General features: G+C 30.7%; 1 protein-coding gene across 1 annotated transcript; it reads right to left on the bottom strand.

The window, feature by feature from the left end:
• LOC143066211 (sodium-coupled monocarboxylate transporter 1-like) lies at positions 1–27,393 on the bottom strand. Its single transcript, XM_076239210.1, has 18 exons — positions 27,294–27,393; positions 21,358–21,773; positions 20,851–20,919; positions 19,397–19,448; positions 18,407–18,474; positions 15,471–15,551; positions 15,266–15,339; positions 12,815–12,952; positions 11,510–11,645; positions 9,772–9,860; positions 8,685–8,797; positions 7,984–8,054; positions 6,361–6,447; positions 5,412–5,650; positions 5,084–5,108; positions 4,896–5,016; positions 1,940–2,064; positions 1–422 (listed from the first exon to the last, which is right to left on the bottom strand). Exons 2-18 carry the CDS (start codon positions 21,694–21,696, stop codon positions 150–152), a joined length of 2,100 nt encoding a protein of 699 aa, XP_076095325.1. The 5' UTR covers positions 21,697–21,773; positions 27,294–27,393; the 3' UTR covers positions 1–149.

Here is a 27,393-nt window from a genome sequence, read left to right as displayed (position 1 = left end):
ATTTTTACCTATACTCTACTAAAAATATAATAAACCCCTTTAAAACTGGTCAAACATGTAAAAAGGCTGCTAAAGTTTTCTTGCACTTGTGATTTAGTGATAAACTGATCATCAAACAAGACAGAAGTCGTGGTAAATATCGTTTTTCTTTAAGTTTTACTTTCATTATGTACTAATTCACCTTGGTGAGTAGAATCCTCAGATAATAGAGGCAAGCTTCCGTTGTTGGAATCGCAGTCTGCTTTCTTCAAACTATTATTTGATTTAGTATGATGTTCGTTTTCTTCTAATACATTTAGTAAAGCACTGTTTTCATTGTTCACATGATTATTTGTCTCTTCATCATTCTTGTCAGGTTGTTTGTCTAATTCATTATCAACATAAACAGTCTTATCATACATCGTATCTTTTCCACCATACATCTGGAAAAAAAAAGAGTTTTATTTGGGATGACATGTTTCATATTACCTTTTTCTTGTGCGTTGTTTGTGTGTGTGTGATCTAGCGTTATTTTAATTATAGGGTGTTATCTATTGTAAACAAAGTTAGAATATTAGAAGTTTTAACAGCAGAATTAAACAATTATAGAATAACTAATTGAAAAATACAAGTTGAATATTTTGAAAATTAGAATTCTTCTATTAGGTATCTTTTGTTGGCCATCACATCTTAAATGGATGTAATGGTATCGACCTATTTTGACAACAGCTATGTTGTATGATTAAAAAGTAGTGTTATTATCGGCTTTATTTCACTTTTGAATTATCATTGCAACTTTATTTGTTCATAAACATCAAAAACATTGCTATTTGATACATGTTTATTTTATACCGTACAATAAACATATAATCGTAAACCACTAGTTATTTTTTACAACGTTTTCAGAATGCATTCATAATGTGCAAAAATAAATCATGTTAGGGATAGATTTTAACAATCAAAGTTATCTTAATATCTTTTGAGCAGTCGATCAGATTATCTATATTGGTTGAAAAATCTACAGAAGATATAGTTTACATTTTAGGAAGTGTGATATAATCCAGTCAGATAATCAGGTATAATCTACACCAGATTTGCTGACATGTTTTTGTTTGAATGATACACAGTTGTCAAAACACAAAATAAGATCTTGGGTTTGCATTTCTTTTCCTAGAAAAAAAATATATCTGATGATGCTTATAATTTGTTTCGCAGGTGTGTCTAATTTTCGTTGGACATTCCAGGGACATTAAACAGTGTATATATTATAATATGTCTTTTTTTTATTAATAAGAAATACAAAAGGTTTGTCTAGTTCAGTTCCAACAGTACGGACCAAACGACAAAAACTGACAAAACAAAATCATTATGAAGAAACTACCCCTTCCTCGAATGAAGGGTAAACACAGATTTCAATATAAACAATATGCACATGTATATTTACTGGTAACATTCCCAAGTTATGTCTCTATGAGATGCCACATACAGATCAGAACTGGGAACCAGAATGTTAAATTAATTTTCTATGAATATTCTAGATCTCCCCCAAAAGAGGCGTGGTTTGAGAAACAGCTGTATTTACAAAGTGCAACCTTTATCGGTACATAAACTGAACACGATATAAAAGTAAAACGACTCGAATGTAAATATAATGATATTAAGTAGAAGCAATAAAACCACTTTACATAAAACCGGATTATCTTGGAGGTAATGAGTTTCTGTTCTACTAATTACATCCGCCTAAGTTGTTTATGGGAGGTCATTGTTCAGTGATTATTTGTATTCTACGTTTACCGCGATAAGGAGGTATAAATAGTCCCCAACGCGTTAATTGGAACATAAACATGGTAATTTGTAACACAGGTTATTATTACGGTCAAACGTAAATACATGACTGAAACCTGCAGAATAAACATAAAAATATATGGTTGCAAAATTCTAAATGCTCTAAATTTCTTACCTCTGGTTTTTTATAGTTATAACCTAATCTCATAGCTTTTTTTACAGACTCCGGTAAGAAGAAAAAAAGTTCATCTACGATTGATATTAAGTACATTGGATTGGACTCTTCTGGTTTTGTATAACCTGAAATTATTTTTAAAAAATACAACTTAGAAAACACACTTTAAAAATTGTAGAATGGCCGCTATTTGAAAATATTGAAATGTTATGTCTTTAGTTAAATCATTTTAAAACAGATGAATTAAGAAACATAGAAATCCATCTGTTTAGTTACAAACATGTAAGTGCTATCGCTTGTCAGATTTCTTTTGTGTGATTACTTAATAGTTACATCCGTCGTTATTCTAATGTGAAGATATGCACCAATTAAAAATGAATTTCAATGATAATATAATCGAGAATCAGAGGACGTTAGAGAACTACCAAATCACATTATTCAGACTAACCAGGTGTACAAACGTTGATTTTTAATTTTGCTATGAGATTAAAAACCATAAAGGTGAAAAGTTCGTCTATAATCTGTATAAGAATAGTTGGATGAAATAAATTCTTGCCGATACATGGCATTTACAATATCCTAGCCCCTGAATCCTATGTTTTCTTCGGAAGAATTTACTATTTCTAGTCATGTTGGAAGGAAATTTCAAAATGTGAATCAGGGTTTTTTTTTGGTTGATATTGTCTACAAAGAAAAAACATTATACCAGAATCAACAAAGATAGAATTAAGTATTGTGTTTCAACTGTTTGAGTATTTTTTTTATATAGTATATGCAATATCGATTGCATGTAAATAGAAAATTTATCAGCAAGACTTATCTGAAATCTATTTTAAAAAATATCGTGATTAAAGTTTATAAATTTTATTTAAACTGTATTAGAGAACAACTAACAAAGGAACACAAAAAAAACTGTCTGGACATGAAGGAGTGGGTGAAAGTGGTTTGTGAAGTGGTATTATGTGCATTTAACATTACTAAAACGTAAATTTCAACGAAAGCTTGTTAAAATATTGAAGTATGTCCTAAACAGCCGAATTATGAACTATCCGTAAAGAAATTGTAGAAAGTACATTCACAACTATACATGTAGAAATTTGATTAAAACGTATTCCATAAAGTTTAAGATATAATCGTAACACATGAACTCAAATAAAAGAATCATTAATACATTGTCAAAATGTGCATCTGGTGCAGTTAATATGTCATTTCAATTATACGGAGTACCCGTTGTTGAGACCTCCTTGTAGTCACTCGACGAGACATATAACTGACAGTTGTTATCCATTCGTTTTGTGTGCTTTGCTTTTGAATTTGCCTTTGAGTTCATATTTTTTGTGATTTTTCTTTTCACAAATGTTTAAAGGTCAATAATATAGCATATGTTGATGTATATTTGTCTTCAAGAAAGAACTTTGAATTTTCAAATACGTGATTTTTCCATTAGTTATTTTTGGATTTAAACTAGGTGCCAGTTACAACGAGTATTCGCAGATTTGGTCTTTGTTGCTTTTGTTAGTTGGTCTGTGCTTGTAGCAATATAAAAACTTTTTCAACTGATTTGTAATGTTTGTTTATATCCTAATCTGATACAACACTTTCACAGGTTAGGGAGGAGTGTTGAAAGCCCGCAATCAAGTTAAACCCGTTACATTCTTTAAGTGCCGGTTCAGATCCAAGATTCTCGGATGTTGAGTGGTTATTGTATGTTTTAAGTAAACTTTGTTGTTTTATGTAGTTTGTTCTTTATCTCAACGGGCCCCTTTTCATTGTTCTTTATTGTTGGTTCTATCTTTCGTTATTACACTATTGTTCAAGGTCTTGGAGATTGTATGACCCCGCTGACATGTCTAATGTCAACATTCTGTATTTGCATGTCCTACGTCATAAGCTTATATTCAGTGGTCGTCGTTTGTACTTCACTTTTATATTTTATTTTTGAGTTCGATTGTTTTTGTTATTCTTTTATGTGTTGTGTGACTGTATATCAAATTTGGTCTTCTTTTGTTGCTGTGCACACGTTTGTTTGCTCGTTTACAATGCATGTCCGTCGTCTTTTACAGCTTTCTCTGGTATGGGTTTTACCCATTGGTTAAGCTGTAAGGTGACATGGTGGTTAAGGATGTTCGCTAGTCATGTTGTGGGATTTTTGTCAGATTTTCGGAATCCTCTGGTTTTATCCCTTTGAATGTTAAAAAAAAAAAAAAAGGCCCATTGGTCCCCATTTTGCTTTTTATTAATCATTTATATGTATAATTATAAGCCTCTGTAAAAGTCTTATAAAATCTTTGTTATTTTTTAATAGCTTTTGAGAACTTTAACTTGTCATAAGAAAGCTACGAGAAAACAAGAGAGAACATTTTCCCGCAAAATGGCTAATATCTCGAAAAAAACACATTGACATATATTTTATTTACGTTTTTGGTTCCTTTATTTCACTCCTATCAATATTTACTAGTGTTATGAAAGCTTGTTATTTTGAAACTGAGTAGCAAAATTCCTTAACCTTTATGTTATTTGGTCTTTTGTTGTGAGTTATATCATTGGCAATCATACCACATCATCTTGTTATTATATCATCAATGATGTTTCATTTTTGTATATTCGCCGTTTATTTTGTCGTTAAAAAAAGTAAAACTACTGAACTACAAGGAAAATTCAAATAGGAAAGTCCTTCTTCAAATTGCAAATCAACACATCAAACATATGGATACCATTTGTCATATTCCTGACTTATTACAGGCATGTAGAAAATGGTGGATTAAATATGGTTTTCAAGTTAGCTAAACCTCTCATTTTTATGACACTCTCATCAAGTTCTACTACATTGACAACGATGTGTGAAAAAATAAACAGACATAAAAGGTAAAAATGTCAAAAAGGGGTACAGCAGTCAATTTTGTGTTATAATCTTAATCACTAAAAAAAAACAAGTAATTCATTAAAGGAATTTTACCTGTCAGAAAACTAGAAATACTGCCAACAATCATCACAGCAAATATACCTATCACACCGAACCATGGATAGGCAATGGAATAAAAATAATCTATACCACTCCTAAAACAAGACAAACATAGCTGTTAATCTCTACAAAAAATAAACCAAATAACCCCCGATCACGAATAGCTTATAAAGGGGACATACAATATATCCTTCCTGAAAGAAAATACTAGTATTTAGGATTAGTGTTACATCAAATATATCAATTAAGAAAGTATAATATGCGGTAAGTCAATCTAAACCAACATTTAAGGATGGACATTTATTAATTTACCGTATGTCTTACTTATACTGTTTTATACAAATATGATATAGACTGAACTTTGCACAGAAATTTGTCTAATATTATATTGTTTACGTTAATAAAAAGTAGAAAAAATCGTGATATTAGTTATGATTTTGCAAAAACATTTACAAGTACTAGTATATGTATGAAATATAATTGTTATATGATAATAGCATATATGCTTACGGTATGTGGGCACTCATCGGAGATTCTGTGGTTAAAACAGTGGAATGGTAATCATATACTGGAGACGACATGAGTGATGACACATTGTATAGTGATGTTATGTTCGTCAAGGGTGCATAACACTTGTCGATAGGAGCTGACGGTAATGGTACAGCTTTGCGAACATTTGGAGATATGTACTGTCCCGTTGTTATCCACGTGATCAATACAATTCCCGAAATTGTTCCAATAAACGCCCCCTGTGATAAATTTGTTAAACGAACATCATAAATCTTCAAATTTCTTCATGGAATTTCATCACTAAAAAACTTGGAAACAATGAGAAGTCACGGCTTAAATACAAAATTAACATGATTCAAGATGTCTACCTCAGGTGCTTACAAATTAACCATTGAAAGTTATATCACGGTTGAAAATCTACGTTTTATCATTGATATTTAATTTGGTACAAGGAACATTGTGATTGTTGTTGCAGGCAAGATCATTGTTAATATTTATAGAATTACATTAAATGCGACAGCAGGTTTACCTCTTAACCAATTTGTTTAATTATTTTCGAATTATCAAACAGATAACGAAATGCAAATGGTAAGGCTTTTGCATACACCAATGATACACAAGAAATAAATTTTACAAAACCTTCTTGAATTTTCACAAGTTTTCTCTTTCATACCTATAAAGTGTATTAAACGTGTTACGAACGTACTAGAATGTGTTGTGCAAGACAATAAAACCATTAACAATACTGATAACAAAACTAATTGAATTTGTTTGAAGTTAAATTTGCATTTAAGTTATTCAGTCAAGATACTTATTAATAAAGGGTTACATACTTGTTGTCTGGCGATTGCTCTTTCCAAAGAGGCTATGCTTATACATAAGGGATATTTTAGTTAAGAGGTATTGGACAAGTCCGTTTAAATCATATGCGAAACATGTGTATACTAACCTTAGCGTTTGCCCAGGGGCAGAAACATCCCAAAAGAAATAAACCAGTAAGCGGACCACCAACTGCTGCTAGAATGGTTCCAGTTATCTTAAAATATAAGAATTACTTTCTATTTAACTTCCAAAGGGGAATTACAACAAATATTTGTGAATATGCAATCAAATTTTGATTGTGTGACTTTAAGCAGAGGCAGCTGGTAACGAATCTCAGTTCTCTTGACTACTGAATATCGTAAAGATCTTGATTGACCCCATTTGTGTAAAAATGCCTCTTTATTTTATATATATTTGCCAGTGATCATTCATTAAAGTTAAAGATAGTCTATAGAACAATCCTAAAAGATAATTTTTAATCTCATGTCTTAGTCATAATGATAACATCCGTTTTCCTTGCTCATTGTAAAAGAAAAACCAATATAGGCCAAAGTACGGTCTTCAAGGTGTCAGACCACCAATTAAAAATATATTCAACCAAATTTTGCAACTTTCACAGCTTTCTAAATATTTAACCTTAAATTTAACTTCATAGAAACCAGTTATATCCTGAATTGTACAGGTTTTAGCTTTCTACAAGCCAATTTTCAACATACTTTTAAAGCCTTTTAAGAAAAAACTGACCTTCGAATAGAGGTTCTCAAAAAATAACTCCTGGTTTTCTAGAAATCTTAAATTAGTATACAATGGAACGCATTAACCTTCAATTTTTCATGAAAACACATAGACAAGTAAATTTAAGCACAAAATGATCTAACTATATTTCTCAAAGTTTGATTTTTGCAAATTCGTTTGTTAGTTTAAGTAAAAAAGGACATTAACTATTTTGTGTCAGAGTAGGACTACGTTTACATACGTTCTAAACTAGAGGGAACAATTGGTGGTCTAACACCTTCACTATGGAGCTTTGGCGCAAACCGTACAGCACGCTGTAAAGGGCCTACAAAACAAGTGTAAAACTTTTCAAACGGGAAAACAAACGGTCTAATCGATATAAAATAAGCGAGAAACGAGAAACACTTATGACGAACATAAACATACGACAATTACTGAACATCCGTTTCCTGACTTAGGACAGGTGCAAACAAATGCAGCCGGTTTAAACGTTTTTAAGTACCAGCCTTCAACCTTATCCGAAACAACAGTGTAATATCACAAAAAAGAAAGACACACTATAAAATATCAATTGAAATGGCTTACCTCAATCAAAAAACATATTATTAAAGTGAACATACACTGAACGAATAATTTGATATATGACAATGAAGTTGACATTAACAGGTTTTTTTTCATTTTTAAGAGATGGGGTCTTTGATACAAGTCAAAGTTAGAAAAACGCTAATAGGTAAGGCGATGCTAGAATGGTTACTGCTGAAAAGAAATTTATTGTGATAGGCTTTAGTTATAGAAAAGTCTTTCTCAAGTGTATGTGGCTTCCAAATTGTATCGATCGCAACCCTAGAGAACAATTGTGTCAGCGGGGATTTAGTTTTACTAACTATAATGTAATGATTTGCATTGTGACGAAGTTTTCCAGTACGTGTTACGAGATATCATCATAGATGATTCATTTAATCAAACCGTTTTTGTTTGATTTGTTTTGCAGAAATAAATCTTTTTATTCATGTACCTGTGTTAAAGTTCCACCAATGAGAGACACCAAAAGTGCTACACAAACAGCCACAACTCCAAACACTATGACTAATATATAAATGAAAACATTATGACTAATATATAAATGAAAACATTAGGACTTAAATGTTAGTGAAATAAATCTAAATAAGACTAATTGGATTTCATATTAAAAATTAAGAACATATTCATAGTTTTTATCATACTTATTAATACCCTTTTGCTTTGCATTTTCGGAAAGGAATTTTAAACGAACGATCCGAAACCATGAAACAGACAGAATTGAACTAAGATGAAATTGGCTTTCTTGTTATGAAATTTTTTGTCAAATATCTCTTAAATGGTTTCCAAATATTTGTGTTGTTTGCACATCTTTGGTAAGGTAAATCAAGATAAGCACTTAGGACGCATGAAATTTATAACGTGTTGTTTTAATTATTTTGTTAGAGAAATTATTCGATGTTTAATTTAAACTCTACTCTATGAGTAAAACATGTTATATACAAGAAATCGTTTTATTTCTTTGTATCTTGTTTTTCATTTTAGTTTATTTGTCTTAAAATTCATCTAATCATGACTATTTAGATTTCTAAATATAAATTATTATCATCCGTGACTTCTTGCGTAATTGTTTAATATTTTTATGAATTGTATAGAATGATTAAAAAAATTTTAATTTTAAAAACAAATGTTCCATACCTGCAACTTTAGAAATGATTGTCCCTTTTAATTCTGACATTGGCTGTGTATGAGGCTTAATTAAATCTTGCCAAAATAGAGCTGATAAACTGCTGAGACCAGATGACAACGTACTGTTAAAAGATCATACACTACAATGTTGCTTTAAGCATTGTGAGATTTAAAAAAATATGCATGCATACAAACAGACAGACAGACATTCTTATCATGCGTCATTAAAGTTCATCGTTAATTTTTCCCAAAGATCTTTGATGAAATATTCCATGAAAATGTCATATCATTTTTTGTTTGTAACATCGGGTATATACAACGGAAACAACAATAACATAAGAAACATATCCCGTTTATTATATTGAAGGTCAATATAAAAACAAAAATAATCCCAGAAACAAACCTTGGCCGTATAAACAGTGATATGTCACTCAAGTTAAAAGATAATTCAATGTGCAATAAAAACTAAAGAATGTTGCTTCAATCATGATTGCCAATTCGTTTTCAAATGCCAAAAACAAAAGCTTAAACACATCAAACGAATGGATAACAACTGTCATAATCTTGACTGGGTATATGCTTTTTCTTGTGTAGAAAATGGTGAATGAACCCAGGTGTAACAGCAAGCTTAACCTCGCACTTGAAGGACAATCGCATTAAATTCAAATATATTGACAACGATATGTTAGGCAAAAATGTCATAAATAGGGATATAGCAATTATTGTGTTATAAATGATCTTAATCACTACAGAATCAAACCAATATGTCACAACGAAACACTTAAAGTCATATAGGCAATCTTCCTTAATCTCCCAACTGGCGATATTTTTAAAGTGTAAACTAAAACCATTCACGACCAATTAGTTATCTTCCATTACTGAAAAATGAAATCATTCACGCCCCACTAGTTATCGTCCCTAACTGTGAAGTGAAATTTATTCCCCACGTGAAATATTTCCTTGCTGTAAAATGAAATCAATCGTATACCACAGGTAGTAAAATAATTGTTTTTATATATTTTCATGAACTGACAATTCCATGATGAAGATATGAGTATTCTGCATAAGTACTTTCCGTTATGTCGGCGTTGTTTACCTTAGTGATGCACTGAATAATGAAGCCATAAACAACCCCGGCATTCCTGGGACACCATCGAAAATATCCATTACCATAAACGGTACTATCTAAAAACAAATATGTGGTTCAATCAATTACAATATTTAGTATATAATAAAATATTTGTATTAAAATGGTAACTTGTTTAGTTGTTGGTTGTTTTTTTAATTTAACACAATATTAGTATTAAAATTCTACAAGATGTGTTATGCATAAAAGAGGGACGAAAGATACCAGAGGGACAGTCAAACTCATAAATCGACAATAAACTGACAACGCCATGGCTAAAAATGAAAAACAGACAAACAATTATAGTACACATTACACAACATAGAAAACTAAAAAATAAACAACACGAAACCCACCAAAAAATAGGGGTGATCTCAGGTGCTCCGGAATGGTAAGCAGATCCTGCTCCACATGTGGCACCCGTCGTGTTGCTTATGAGATAACAAATCCGGTAAATTGTCTCATTTGGTAGGTCACATTTGTGAAAGGGAAGGGGACTGTAGTTACGACGTAAGGAACATATCCGATATCATTTGTGAAACGGTTATTCCATAACGGTCAACCAACTCGTGATGGCGTCCGTAAAATTTACGAAGAGATGATTTCAACTTCACCATTTGGAGTTAACGAATGTATCTCCCTCATGCAAAGCTCTGATGCCTTTCACGGATTTGGCTATACTTTTTAGACCGTTTGGATTATAGCTCTTCATCTTTCATATAAGCTTTGGATTGCAAATATTTTGGCCACGAGCATGACTGAAGAGACATGTGTTGTCGAAATGCGTATCTGGTGCAGGAAAATTGGTACCGTTAATGATATTGGAACTCTTGATTTAATAGCTTTCTTGTGAGCAACAACCTTCTATCAAGAAAATCATGATAGGAAATCGTATAATGAATTTGTTTTTTGTACTTTTACAGGTCGACGTCACTTGACAAGAAATTGAAGATTTCTTATTTTCCATGATGGCGCCATAAAATGGTTGTCTATAACAAGTCAGATTTGTATCATTTCATTTTACAGTGTGGTTGTTATAATGCAATAGGAGACAGTATATTAAGCCATATTATTATAAGCGTCCATCGTCATCTAAGCTTATACAGTTGTTGAGCACAGCAAATGTAAAAGACATAAATTATGTAACCTTTGTAAATTTCTTTTCCATGCATTTAAACGTACAACAGACATGTTATAAGTTACCAATACTTAATATAGATCATTATTCTTCTCGTATGTATTCATTCATCACTTATGATTGATTGATTGATTGATTGATTGTCTTTATTTCCTCCATTTTACTGAAGATCTACATTTTATAACACAAATATACTAATTACAAGAAATGAACAACATATAATTACAGACTACAATTAAAGCACACACAAACAAACAAACAAAAACAATGTTACTTATATCTATTTGCTACATTTGTTTAGTTCAGATAACTTAGTGACCAAAATTAAACCTATTCTCAGATAATTCGCCTTTAAATTTTCCGTACAGATGAAATATATGATCTGCCAAGCAACACATCATGTTTCTCCAGTTGTCAGAGATCACAGATTGCATAAAATCTGTTATACATTTCGAACTTCAATTACTTTTTAAAATATATAAATTAAAAATTAAAAAATGTATTAAAAACATACAAGTCATATTAATCTCGAAACAGTTGTTCAATAACTAATAATTATTCTAACTATACCTGATTTGGATTTGTGATTTGTTTTGATTTGAGTGGGTCACAACCTAGTGTGTGGTAGTATGAGTAAGCAACGATTCCCTCAAAGCATGCCATGGCTATTGTGATGAGGAATGCTGGCGAAACAAATATCATCACTCTGAAAAAAATCTATTGTTTAGAATCATTGCATCTAAGAAAGTCAATACGATTAAATGAAATTTGTCATTGCTTACATTCATCTTTTTTTTAAGACAGTTTTCTCGTTTTAAATCATACAATATTTTCTTAATTTCATTTAATATTATTATTATAATAACTGGTAGACTTAAAATATACATCTTAACTAAAATGGTAAAAGTTTATGTCATTTATAGTAAACAACTGCAATTACGCTGGAACAAATTTGTGACACAAGTAAGTTTGACGTTTCATGTGCAGAAACACATAATGAATTATTATACTATGATAAAAAAAGTCCGGTTTACAAACTTAAACCGAGGTAAACACAACACATATAAGAGGAAACACTGGAACAACAGAAACCATGAAGTGATACAACAACAAACAGATAAACATAGCAAAGGTCAATTTGATAACAACTGCCATATGCCTGACTTGTTACATTGTAGTGTTGTGTAGTTGTTCTCCTCTTATATTTAATGCGTTTCCCTCAGTTTTAGTTTGTTACCCCGATTTTGTTTTTTGTTCATGGATCTATGAGTTTAAACAGCGGTATACTACTGTTGCCTTTATTTGGTACAGGACATTTTTAGAAATAATGGTGGGTTGAACCTGATTGTATGGCTAGTCAAATCTCCCGCCTTTAGGACAATGTTAATAAAATATTGATTGAACGCCAGTTCTATGTGAAAGAAAGACAATAAAACAAACACAAGAACACTCAGCACAGAGACACGCATAAACAAATAATACTATTGTAAAATTTAGCATGACTATCGCATATTAACAACGGACATCTTCCATACACGACACCACAGGCCACCCTAAATAGTTACGTACTTTTTTTATTAAATATTTTCACACTTAGATTTGTTATATGAACGGTTTACGTAAGTGTTAATAGACTTATTCACATGTTTTTCAGTTTCATGTATTTTTTTTTGTATTTAAAAAATGTAATCTGAACAACAACTTTTATTGTGACAATAACTGTGATAAGCATAATATATATATAATATTGTTATAAAAGTTTATGTTTCGTACTTAAGTGTTTACATATTAAAAGTATTTTAAGCAGAAAATAGTAAGTAAAACATCTGAAATAGAAATCTATATGATTAAATGTGCACCAAGATCCAACCGTACTTTCTGGCATCTTTGAGAGTTGGTGTAGAACAGATCCTCTGAACAGATGATTGATTAAATATTAATCCAGTTCCTCGAATAATACTGCCAATAAATAAATTCCAAAAGGTGTGTCGTCTTGTGATGTCTGTGTCCCACCTAAATGCAAGCAGATATCGTGCATGACAAATCAAATATGTAAATTGTAATTTGGATAATGCTGATGCTCGAAACCATCAAAAGGACAACAAGCAATCGGAATAATGGTTTTACAATGTTGATTTAATTTTGTTCACACTTGTTTAATAGTTACTTATTTTCTACTTTATCTAGAAAGTAAATACTATATACGGTACGTACTATTAAGGACAAAAACTTTTTTGGTTGACGTTAGTGTCAAACTAGTGTCATTGATGAGACTTTCGAAGACATCTCTTGTGGGAAGTTGTCTCATTACCACATCTTACTTTTATATAGAGCGCGTACAGCGTAGAAAATTCCTATCATGTATGATGAGTTTATTACTAACTACTGCACATTTTTATTGGCAATTGTATAAGATTAGTTTGTATGATAATAGTAGTTGGAATTTTTTAGTCAGTTAAATTGTATGTTTGAAGTATGTTTACACAGTTTCGGCTCTCGCATTATCATATAATGACTGTTTTGGGTTTCCCATCCAAATAACGTAACTCCAAACAAATGTAATTCTATTAGGAGCTATATAACAGGATTTATTCCACCGTTTTTTTCGGTAAATGCCTGTACCAAGTCTCGCAAGGAATATTGCAGTTGTTTTTCACTTCATTCCTTGATTTCTGGTGGTAGATTTTTATCTAATAAAAAAGAACAGTACAACAAACAATAACGACATCTTCACTCAACTTCTTTCGAAGAATAGGTGTACACCACACATGTTTCACTAGGCCTAATGTGGTACATGTGTTGGAGTTAAACCCTATTCATGTTATGTGCGCTTTTATGTCCGAAAAATATTACATATAACTAAAGCTTACATTTGTTTTATGAAAGAAGTAAATATAGGAAATATTGAATCAACGTATATTTTAAATTCCCGCACTCGGAGGCGTCCTGTATCTGGCCCCTAAACAAATATATATATACTAGTTCAGTGATAATGAACGCCATACTAAACTCCAAATTGTACACAAGAAACTAAAACATACTAAACTCCAAATTGTACACAAGAAACTAAAATTAAAAATAATACAAGACAGGCGCAAAAATGCGGCGGGGTTAAACATGTTTGTGAGATCTCAACCCTCCCCCTATACCTCTAGCCAATTGAGAAATTAAACGCATAACAATACGCACATTAAAATTCAGTTCAAGAGAAGTCCGAGTCTGATGTCAGAAGATGTAACCAAAGAAAATAAACAAAATGTATGTAATTTATGAAGATCTGTATATGTTTGGAATGTTTAATGTCCTTTCGGCGTATAAATCAGCTGACTCGGTGTCGACACGATACATAAAAACAAATCACAAAACGAGAAAACACAAAGAATCGATCTAAGATAATTATAACAATTACTGCAACATAGTTCATACTCAATTACAGCTAAAAAAATAAATTGAACATGTTTTCCCAGACTCTAATATCCATCAGTATAACTCCTATATAGATTTAGTATAAAGAACTTATAAACCGTCTTAAAAAGCATGACATTGTCCAATGCAAAACATATAAGTATGACAGGATGTGAACCACAAGTTTTCACAATTGCACAGCTATAACACTTAGTTATATTTTATTAAATTTTAAACAAAAAGAAATGTTAAGACAGATAAAATAATACCAAACTATTTTTAAACAGTGATAAATTGATAATATTAAAACAGAGCTAGTTTTTTTCTCAAATATTCATCAATGACTTTAGTAAATTTGTGGTAACGATATATCTGACTTAATAATTTGCCAATGTAACTCATGAAATCATCTATAATTCATTAAAATTGATCACAAGAATATTTCCCAAGAAAGGAAAAAGAACATTTTTTTAAGTCGTAAACGTTTGTATTGGTTTTCCAGGTGTGAGAAATATTTAAATATAAATGATAAAAATTGAGAATGGAAATGGGGAATGTGTTAAAGAGACAACAATCCTACCAAAGATCAGAAAACATTCAAAGACAATCAATGGTTCTTCAACACATCGAAAAAATCCAGCTCCCGGAGGCTGTGTAAACTAGATTTATTCAAATTCAGTTCCATTAATTTAGTATATTAACTTTCATGTTAGAAGTAAGGAAACAGAAAATGAACTGTGAAAACAAGCCTAGTTATTATTCTAGTAACTCTTCATGACTTATAAACGTCTTAAAATAAGTAAGGAATTTATTTAACAACATACAATTACCTACTAGATAAGAATCATGATTGAATTTAACATGTTTTAGACGACATTAAACCCAGATGTGTTCAAATACACACATACTCGATTTACTTACACGAAAAAGTTAAGTCGTCCATTGTCATTGGCAATCGTCCAAGTTGACTTTACACCTCCACTGACAATGGTACCCTGAAAACCGAAGATCGAGAATAAGTAAAGGACATCAATAAACTTAATAGTCTATCACGAAACAAATGTTTTCCATGATTAAATAAAATGAATCAAAACAATCTTAACATATACTGATAGTTAGTATGTACCTTTATCAGAATTGCCATAATACCAGCGAGCATTACAAAACTCTGGAAGACATCGGTCCATATAACAGCTTTTATTCCACCCTGCAAAGAAATTGCATAATTGCATTCAAGTAGCTACATATAAACTATTTAAATAGGTATACATTGAAGAATTTTCGTCTGTTTCATTTATAAATTGATCCTGAGTATACTTGAATGTAGTTTTTTGTTTTCTCAATGGCGTATTTAATGTTATTTTATAATTGTTTTATCTTGTCTTTGGAATGTTCTCTTTGATGCTAGTTTTGGTTGCTCTCAAACGAAAACAGTCGTACTTACTTTCGAGAGATAATAATAAATCAAACTGACAAAAATAATAATACAACCATTCGCCCGACATTAGTTATCTTCGGGTATTTTAACAAGCATTTCAATCATAGAAAAGGAAATCTAGCTATCACTATTATCTCATTTTGAAAAGGGTCTGACACTGCTGAAGGTTATCTGTTGTGCAGCGCCTGAAAATCTGTCAATATCTTGCTCGTATATTTGTTTTAACTTTTTATCAGTATCGAGCACAGACCTTAACATTTTTATAATTTTGTTTGTATTTGCTGTACAGTCGATCGTTAGATTGTCCAATATGCATTAGATTTGCTCAAACCCAGTTTCTTCTATTATTACGCATTTATTTAGTTTTATTAGCATGATTTCGTATGTATGATGTGTATGTTAATATCATAACATCCGTCATAACATATGATATACGAACATGATAGCTATATATATATCTATGTTAACTGATGTGATTGCTCGATACTAACCGATTTGTAATAATTGAATAATTAAGTAATTTGTTAAAATATCATATTATACAATTTAGATGAATTATCGGGCTAAAACGGCACTATAAAAACAGTGCAACGTCAAGGTGTGGGAGTAAATATCGTAATATGTTTAAAATAAAGCATCAATATATTGAATATTCTCAAAGTGTACTTAGGTGTAGTCACGATTATCAAGTAACTTGTATTTGATAGAAATTATTTACTTCATTGGAGAATTCAAAAATATTAAAGGTATCTCGTGTAATTCTAATCAAGAAGGTCGGAACATTTTCGTTTGGCAGTCTCTTTTTTTGGGGGGAAAGAGCTTCATCTAGTTGGGATTTTATATCATTAAACTAATAATGAGGCCCTCAATAATGATGAAACGGAAATACAAATACGAAAAAAAATATACTACTGAAAAAAGTACTGTTGTATCGAAAATTATCAAACAAAATCACACACAAAAACAAAGTTTGCATTTACTTATGAAACGAAACAGTCCATACCTTTTGGGAAATGTAAAACTTCTGGTATAGTTAAAAGTATGACTAAGACCTTCAAAATTCCAAACAACCCAGTCGGAACCATAGTTGAGATTAAACAAAAGAAATTGAACTCTTTCTTAGAAAAGGTAAAAAAGGTTATGCATCTCGTATAAGTTTGTTTTACAATTTTAATATATATTAAGGATACAGTTTGATTTTAATAATTTAAAAAAATCACAGTAATAAAAACAATGGGTCAAATGAAATACTTGTCTAATTAGTCGTTAAAACAGTGTAGGTGTGTTCGAATAACAAATTTTCACTATAACTGCTACTTGATGACATACTTCTCAACTGGATCTCAAATATGCATAACTTAAAAAAAATGAATGTTGTGTGTGTTTTCTAGGTTTATTAGTCTTCAACCTCTGAAAATGTTTAAGTCTGCCCTTCCACGAAATATTTAACTTTTGAACATTCGAAAATTTCACCTGACAACCGGTCAGACACTAGTTTTAAGATTCTAAATGCAGATAAGTACTAAAAATGATGCTCGATAAATAGAAAATAAACTGGTATTTAAGGATCGTAATAGCGTCATTTGGGTAAATTTATTGGTTTACAAGAGCTAAATAGGCAGCGCGTCTTCCCTATAATGGCTTCCATTTTTACGATTGTAAAATTTGACTGGCGTAATGGAAATATATATTTTGACGGAGTAGAAACCTGACTGAACACAAAACAAGATATCTAATAACAAAACATTATAGAGAAGCATTACTATGGAAATGAAAACTGAACTGAATCCATTGACGAGCTCTTGATAATAGTACCGCAATAGCACTGAGAGAAATGACATTGTAGAACAAAATATGATATGTCAAAATAGCAACAAAATTGCAAGTTATAAATAAAAACAAACAAACAAATTGAATTAAAACAATGCAGTAAGAAATTCATAATCTTTTTTATCGGTCACTTTCTTATAAACTGTTGTTGTGATAAATGTAAAAAAAAAATATCAAGAAGAACAAAAAAAACAAGACGTTCAAATCATACAATAAGTAGCATTATAATCTGATTAATACACGTCCATTACAGACGCCTGTTGTTACTTTCAGCTTCATTTGTCAGGATAATGATGGTTATTATTAGACAAAACGAAGAAAGACGCACAACATGTATTTACAAAATACTTTATAACAAAAATAATTCACTTAATGAGAACATTAAAACAATTGTTTACAACATTTTAATTTTACTTTTTATCAAATGAAGTGCAAAACAGTGGTTGACGATTCTAAGATATTCAAAACTCACAAGTCTTAGAGAAACTGACAATGCCATGGTAAAAAAATGAAAGACACCAGTATTTCAGTAATTGCGATCGTTACCTTCATTTCGCAAGTGTATATATTATAATAGAATTTAACTTATTAAATAACACATCCATAAAATTTAATGTGTGTTACTTTCAATAGAAGCATACTAGCTTATACATCCATAATATTTTGAAATTTACCAAAGTAGTATACATACATTCATACATGTTTGATTCTTCCCATAGAAGTATATATACATCCTCAAATGTTTGATACATACCATAGAAGTATATATACATCCATATATTTATGATACTCACCATAGAAGTATATATTACAGCAGCTATTGCAACTATGATGATTGAAGCAAACTGAGGGAAACCCATTACTAAAAATGAAACAGAATAGCATCAATCGAGTTCAAATGTAGTACTGCTTCGTTAGGGGCATGTGTATAGGAATAGTGATATTTGCCATGTACAGTAGTTATATACACGCAAAGAAAATGAGGTATCCACCCATGAACAAAAGCAAAATATGCACAGCGCTTGTATTGCTGATTTTCATCTTAAAAATAAAACGATGCCTTCAACGCGGAACAAAAAATTGTGAAATAAAATCCCTCATTAATTGTCTTGATGACACAGCTGAATTCATCAGCATTTTTGTTAAATAACATAGTCTGTAAGCACTTCGAAAATTTTACATTAATTTTATATCCTTCATGAAAATTTGGTTAACTATGCAAAGAATTATGCAAAAAACCTAGCAACAACAGATCATTGTGAAGAGTCAATAACTCTGATATGTTTGGAGATTTTTAAAATTAAATGTATTGTTTCTATGAGTGTTCAAATTGAACATTGCGAAGCCATTTCAATTATATATATACATTTTAAAATGATCGACATGTATGAAGAAGTATCTAAGATATGAAGCAATGAAACTTATCTGTTTGTACAAATAAAGGCAGCAGTAGTATACCACTGTTTAAAAGTCGTAAACCGATCACAAAAATGGACATAATGCAAATGTTGAATCAGTGAAAAAAATAAAATATGCCAAGTATTGTAAGGGAGCTAAAATGTTTTGTACTAAAATGGTCCTCATATATTGAGCATGATCAAACAAGTGTAGTTGTAAACTATCAGCATGCAAGGAAAAGCATTTGAGCGCCTGCTCAGATATATAATCAGATATGCCTAACGCTGACATGAGTAGTTATAAAATATCCAAATATTCTGTTCATTGTTGTGTGAATAGGTTCTAGCCACAGGTAAAATTGAAATCTACATTAATTGTAAACAAACCCGCTTCTAATGCAATTGCTGGTCCAAACAGTACAATACCCATATACAAAGCCTACAAACAAATAGTATAGCATTCACTGGTTTTTTCTCGAATAATGTGCGGGTAAAGACATGTCATTTAAACGAAGCATAGTAAAACCAGAATTCTAGTAAGGAAATCCCATAGAAATTTATAACAAAAAGTCTTTCGTTGACATGCTGGCAATTTGATAATTGTCTGTTTACAAAGTGTCTTTTTGAATCAAGAAACAGCTAATTAAACCGTTGTTTAAATTGGATTTTCAACTTAACAAACCAATACGTTGCTTAAATGTTGAATACTTAATTAAAATCATTTTTCACTTTGAGATAATAAAAAAAACATGCTTTTTGTTTTGTTATAAATATTGATTCTAACTGTAGTTTAAAGTTTGATTAATTCTTAGTTTCAAGCTTTGCTGTTTTGTTTAAAGTTCTATAATACATACAAAAAAAACTGAACTCCGGGAAAAAGGGCACGCTTTGGGTAAACGAAAATGAGAATTTTGGAAATCTTTATTCTAATTTGTACATTTGGTATGAAAATTCAGAAGATCAAGAAATACAAAAATACGCGCAATTATGAATGTTATGGCTTCACAATTACGTTATACATGTTATCAAAGCATTTATTAAAATGTCGAAGTTAGGCAGTTCCGCACCCATATTTCGACACTTTGTGCTGTCAAGATGCAACAAAATATTTTAAGAAAGCTTTGTTGTAGCTTATAAAATACAAAGTTGTATTTCTGACACATTGACTCAATCAAACATACCGGTACACTTAAAAATTGACGTACAGAAGGAAAATCAAGATTTTATTATACAAAATATAAAAAAGGTAAGCACAGTTTGGTGCCATGGTTACTTGACTTTATTATGTGAAATGTGATTTGTGAAATGTGATTTCATTTTTACTTGAGTATTAAAAGGACAAATTTAAGATCATGTATGACAACTTTTAAGTAGCTGTGATACGCCCATTACCCAAGGTTTCAAATTGTTTAATTTTCTGTTCAACGGGCGACAAATTAATTATTTATTTTACGTTAATTTGCTGTCTAATTAATCCTTGTATAATTTTGCAGAATCACGCATCCATCTACAGTCCCACCAGACATTTAATCCCAATCACGAAGTTAAATTATCCTTTACGCGACCATTGTTAACTCTAATAAAGTTCAATAATTTTCACAGTTTTCAGTAGTATTGCTTTTTATATATATTTGAAAAAAATGCTTTATATATATATATATATATTTGTAAATAATTAATTTGAAGTTTAAGAAAAACCTTATTTGATTCTGAGCTCAGAATTTCGAATTTGATGCTTCTTAATCATTTTACCTTACTGGTATCAGTTTGATGTCTACAAATAGAAGATTGTATAAAAATTTCCTCGCTAATGTTTACAAACAGTGAACTGTATAACTTACATAATTCAGCATTCCAAGAATTGTACCAAGCATTCGCACAGCATGGGAATTAAATCGTAACTCCAGGTACTACAATCATACAAAATTAAATATAAGTTAGTATATAAATAAACTCATCATACATTTATAATTACATTTAATACGATAAAGAACTAACAAACACTTTACTAGTTCCTGAAACACGGTGAATCAAAGAATTTGATTTAGTGATTTATTCGAAGTTATCATAGAATAAGGTACATCCTATATACATGTAATCATGAACCATCTTTGAGGAGTTGGTCCATGTCCTTTGGTCTCTGGTTGATAGTTTAACTTGTTGTCTCTTAACACAATCATAACACATCTTCCTTTAGACACCAAAACATAGCTTATTGCTTATAAAATTGTTGTGCTGTTTTATATGTATATGTAGGCTTTGTGATATGTCCGAGACTTAATGTAACATAATGACCAGAAGAAATTATAAAGATCTATACCAAGAGTTCTAATCAACATATACCTTACCTCATAAGCACTAGTTATCTTCAAGGGATGTATCAACGGTACCATTATTTTAATTGCGAGCAGATTAGCAACAAACCATCCAAAATTGCCCATAATATTCTGAATCCCAAACACGTATGTTTCTGCAGGAACTCCAAGCATCATGATTGATGATTCAAATGACACTAACAATGAAATAGCGACCGGTATGATTGCCATCTTACGGTTTCCAAGATGAAACTCGGATGTCGTTTTTTGTTTCCCACCGGCAAATGCATGATAGAGGCCAATTCCGACTGAAAGCACGATGGTAATGGCGAAAATAATATAGTCTGCCAAGTAAAACGATCGGGATGCCATATTTTTGTTGTTCAGTGATCAAATCTTTTCCTATGTTATCAACATACGTCCTCTTATATTTCGTAGAAAGGTAATTCCTGAAATAGATAAAGAAATTCATATTAAGGTAATATAAACAAAAAGCTGCCCTTTGGCTTAATTTTATTGTAAATTATTTTGTCCTTTGAATTGACGAATATAGTATTTGCAAGTGTTTCTTTTTCTTCGTCTCATCAAATGAATTTGTCTTTATCATTACATGATATCGGAAACATGATAAAAATGAAATACATAAATTACTGTAAATGCCATAATTTAATCCTTTTAATTAAAAGAAAGAAGCATCTGTGCTATCTCAGCTTGGAAAGTAATACGCGATAGTGAAATGAACTAATCTGTGTTACAAGACTACCACGGATATGTTCCATAATTTTGTAGTTTTCATTATACTGACAGCGCTATCTATTCTTAGAACTCGGTTTAGAACAGTCGATTGTTTATGGAAACAGAACTGTATTATATTTCACATATATTGTTAATTTTTTGTTTCAAAACTAGTTAAGACCTAGAGATGTGAAATAATATTAGCATTATTCGTCCAATACTAAAAAACTAACATGTCACATACATGTAAAAAAAAAAACGCCTTACATTACCGGGATATTGCTTTGGCCCAAGGTTTTTATAACCTGTATTGTAACATATTAAACACGAGGCTATCTCAGTGGTTTATAGATTATTTCTCTACTTGATGATCAAAATGACTTCCATAAGGGAAGGAGTTCAATAGCTCAAATATCTTCCATTACAAGTTAAGTACATGTTCGTAAAGAAACTACGAAGATTAGACTTTTGCGCATACTGATTTCAAGAAGGCGTATGATACGACTAACAGGACACTCACATCACTGGGTAGATGTAAAAATGTGTATGGCTATTAATTTCCTTTATAAAAAGGTTTTATAATAGTTTTGACACTCATTTGTTTACTTTAAACTTTGGTTTACAACAGGGTTGTCCACTTTTTCTTCTGTTATTGATATTTTCATAAATGAATTAGCTATGTATAATAATACTTCATTCCAAAAGCAATACAGCTTATAGGATACATACACATAATTGTTACTTAAATAATTTACTTAAAATCTTTTGGTTTTGGTGCTGATATTGGATAAGAAAGTGTATACATTTTGTTGTATGCTGGTGACATTGTAGTGTTAGAAAATACTAACAAAGAGTTACAAAACCTATTTGAAGAGTTATATCATTGGTGTTAAGGCAATAAAACTACTATCAATAAATTTGAGTCGATTTAAGACCGGCCATATTTTATTAATTTAATTGTGAGGATAAACATTTTGCTATCAGAAGTTTTGAATAAAATGCTTGACTTAATTATTGGTGCATAACCTGTTGCGAAGTCAGCAAACTGAACGTTGTGTATCGTTATAGCTAAGTGTAAAGCTACTTGTGCATTTCATAATATAATGTCTATAACAACTCATTGATTCACTTGTTAGTCAGATTGTTGAATAGATTCAGATTCAATATTTAATTTGATTCTCACCACTTGTAAGACATATAATACAATCATCATAATATATACATTGAATAAAACAATAATTTTATAAATTAAAATACAAGTGCCATTCTATAAAGAATTACGAGAGACTATAGAAATCAATATAAACTATAACTATATATTTATCATGTCTATAAAAACATTTTTGTTATGTAAAACTATACAACTACAATTATCATGTCTATAAAACATTTCAAGTTTATAAAAACATAACCATCAATCAAGCATATAAAAAACTATTTCTTCTACTTAAAATGTTAAAGCAGGTCTTGGCAACCACATCAAAAAAATCAGTATTTTTATAAAAAGATATATAAACTTATCATCATCAGATAAAATATTAAAATCACCATTACTTCTTTTAACTTCATAAAATAAAATTTCACGTAAATCTGCATATAAAGGACAATCTAAAATGACATGTTTCTCATCTTCAATTTATCATTGCACACAAAGCAAACTCTTTCATTTACAGTTTTATTTTCATAGCGACCTGTTTCTATTCGCAAGGGGGCAACGCCATACCTACATTTAGATGAATACATGTATGTAGTCGCAATTTTGGGCTGAAAGGAATTTTAGATGATTTAGATGAGAGATTGCAGACGCCATGAATATATTAATCAATGAAGATGCCGAATTTATTAACAGGAAATTATTGAAAAGGTCTGATGAGGTTAGTCTAAAACATAAAATTGCCAACAAAAATGGACACTCATGATTAAAAACAGTTCACTGAACTTGAATTGGTTGACTTTAGCAATACCATCACTTATATTAATAAAAATATGTTTGTTGATACTGTCAGTTTAAAATGTTTGATAAATATATTGATGAATCAGCGGCGTAGCTAGGTCATTTGTACGTGTACGCCCGAACCTCGGTGAGGGGTTCTGATAGTTCCAAGTGGGTCCATTCCATAGCATCTGCTGGAAGTTGGTTCGAATTGAGGGGGGAGTGAGTTATCGAGAAGGAGGTACCATTGTTATCATTAAAATTAAAAAAAAAAAGAAAAAGAAAAAAAGCAATAGCAACATTCTTAAGAATCTAAAAACTTTTTTATATTTGATTTATTCATTGTGTTAATTTGGAATCTAATGGTCATTGGTTTAAGAGAAAATGGCCAAAGCAGTTACTTTAAGGGGGCCCCTCCTTTAAAATATTTTCATTCTCAATTTTATCAAATTAAAGTTATTTAGGAGTAAAGCACCTTCTCGTGTGACAAAAACAAATCTTTCGATATTTTTCTTTAACTTGCCAAGTTTCATTACAATCTAATTAATAAATAACTTTACCATGTAAAAAAATATTCTAGACGGTCTGTGAATTGCGGAATAATAATGTTTAATGCCATATCAACAAATGAAACATGTTTGTGACAATCTAAAACAAAAAAACCAACATACACTCATACATAAGTTTGTCTGTAAATACAATACTGAAAAATGAAGAAAAAAAATACTTTCAAAATTTTGCTTTAAACAATAATCATTAAAAAGCTTCTGTCCATACTTAAAAATTCAATGCTTAAAAGCAAAGTCATTATAATTCACATATTTCTGGCTTTCACAGAAAATTAACAAATATATAATTTAATACCATTTGGTTTAAAAGGGGAAGTTTCATTACATTTAGTCGAACTTACAAGCCATTGAAGAAAGAATTGCATGTATGATGTGCTTTTACCAGTTTTTTTTATTTTGTTTAGATTACAATATATATTTTTTTTCAAAGTTAAAGTGTACGCCCGTTCGTTTTGACGTAAATGTAGCTACACGCCTGTGAATGGAAAAGCATGGCTAATTCATCCTCCTCCAGACGGGACAATTGACTAAACAAGGTGAGAACGTATACTATATTTAAGCAGGATTATGTTGTTGTAAACTACAGTACTCTGTAAACTGTCATTTGGTGAAAAAAGTGTCTTTTCGAATTAAGATGTGGGGTCTACTACTAGACTGGGAGGTATGAAAATTTGCCATTTGAAGAGTTGAAGAGAAATGTTGAATTGCTTTATTTCTGTTGAAGATGATTATCATGTAAGTGTTTAGTAATATTGTTCTGTTTCTAATGAACTTAGACTAATTCTTTTTACTTAATCTCTTAAAATTGATGAAACTAGAACGTCAGAAAATAGAATTTTATTTTTTAATCAAGATATTATTAGAATATGTCCGATACCTGTAATTTTATTCTGAAAAGGCGTTGAGAAGTTTTATATTGTAAATAATAAATAAATAAATATGCTGTATATCTTCTCCATTCATGTTTGGTATTTATTGATGTTGTTTTAGTTGTTATCGTCTCTCATAAATCTGTATAGATTGATTTAAGTAAAAAACAATGTGTTTTTTGGTAATTTTTTTCATAAGGTGAGACGTAAATAAAAGTCAGAATTACATTGTATATAAACACACAGCGTTAAAGAGCACTCTCTTGTATTAAAAAAAGAATCACATGCACACACACACAAAGCTGAAAGCGTGATAGAGCTCTCTTATGCTAAAAACCCAAAATTGAGAGCATGGTAATGTATTTGTACTGTCAACATAAACAATTACTTCTTTCTTCTTCAGCTAATCAAAATCAGACATTTTTTGATTGAGTTAAGTCTGCCAATTGATATTTTATCGTATGTTTTTCTTTGTTGTGATGTTATGCTATTGTTTCAGAAAAAGGGAGAAGGTTTGGATCCATTAAAACGTTTAATCCCGCTGCAAATGTTTGCACCTGTCCTAAGTCAGGAATCTGATGTACAGTAGTTGTCGTTTGTTTATGTAATATATACGTGTTTCTCGTTTTGTTTATATAGATTAGACCGTTGGTTTTCCCGTTTGAATGGTTTTACACTAGTAATTTTGGGGCCCTTTATAGCTTGTTGTTCGGTGTGAGCTAAGGCTCCGTGTTGAAGGCCGTACTTTAACCTATAATGGTTTACTTTTTAAATTGTTATTTGTATGGAGAGTTGTCTCATTGGCACTCACACCACATCTTCCTATATCTATGAAAACGTTATCCTAAATACTATCCTAATATATGAACTTTCAGTTTATTAATCAATGTTAATGTATATAATGTATTCTATTAAGTGTCTTAAGTTCATTTAATGCCACTACTTTTATTTCCATACAACTGATTACTGAATAAATTAGATGAATGTATTCTAAGTCACACGAATACTGCTTGACGATTGCTTCTATTTACTCATCTATGTAATAAAAGATTGCTATCTCATTGATAACGACTTCTGTTAACATTTCAAAATATTGAGTTTGATGTATATTATCACCCCTTTAATCTGACACGCTTGCTTCTTTATAACATCATCGTTTATATTTCAGTGATGAATTAATACTGAATATACACCATTAAAAATAAATAGTTTCCTCTTATAGAAAAACGGTAAATTCTTGAAAAAGTTATGCAAGATTCAAGATTCAATTATTATGCATTTGGAACAGCATTCGAAACATAATTTTAAAATTTAAATCTGATTAATAAAATGGTGTTTATTCAAAGCTAAATACAGAAGAAATACCTTATTCCAATTAACCCCTCTTCTTTGAATATAACGAAGGCATAAACATTTTTTTTGGTGTTTTCAATATTAAAATTTTGTTAAGGGTTACCAGTTTGGATTTTCAATAAAACTGTATAAGTTCTATTTATGCCGGTTTTGTTTTCAGTCAGCTATTAAAATATTCGTCGCATTAATCCACCCTCATGCAGGTTTTTGAAATTAGAACACTGAGTAAATGATACATCATTGAAAACCAAGAATGCTTATTTTGCAAGCATAGGAAACTTTAAAGATTTACAGCAAAAAAGGAACGCTGGCATAAAAATAATTTACAATGTTATATATTGCAATGCCCGCAACAAAATTACGTAGGAAAGAAATTAACGAACATCAAAAAGATGGTATTACGACTACATAAATACAATATTGTTTAAGAAAATTTATTCTGACTTTTCACTAAAAGGTGTATCTTTTTTGTCAAATGAAATCAAGTTAAAATAACAACAATACACATACCTTCAACTAGATTTGTTCATTGGACATCAGATCACAGGTTTGGTCTCTTGGACATGCATGCGAGTCTGGTACATGTGTGTAAGTCTAGTACGTATATGCA

Source organism: Mytilus galloprovincialis, chromosome 3 (genome assembly GCF_965363235.1).
Source record: "Mytilus galloprovincialis chromosome 3, xbMytGall1.hap1.1, whole genome shotgun sequence".
Taxonomy (NCBI): domain Eukaryota; kingdom Metazoa; phylum Mollusca; class Bivalvia; order Mytilida; family Mytilidae; genus Mytilus; species Mytilus galloprovincialis.
The sequence above is the reverse complement of the archived record's forward strand: the minus strand, read 5'-3'. Positions and strand labels throughout refer to the sequence as shown.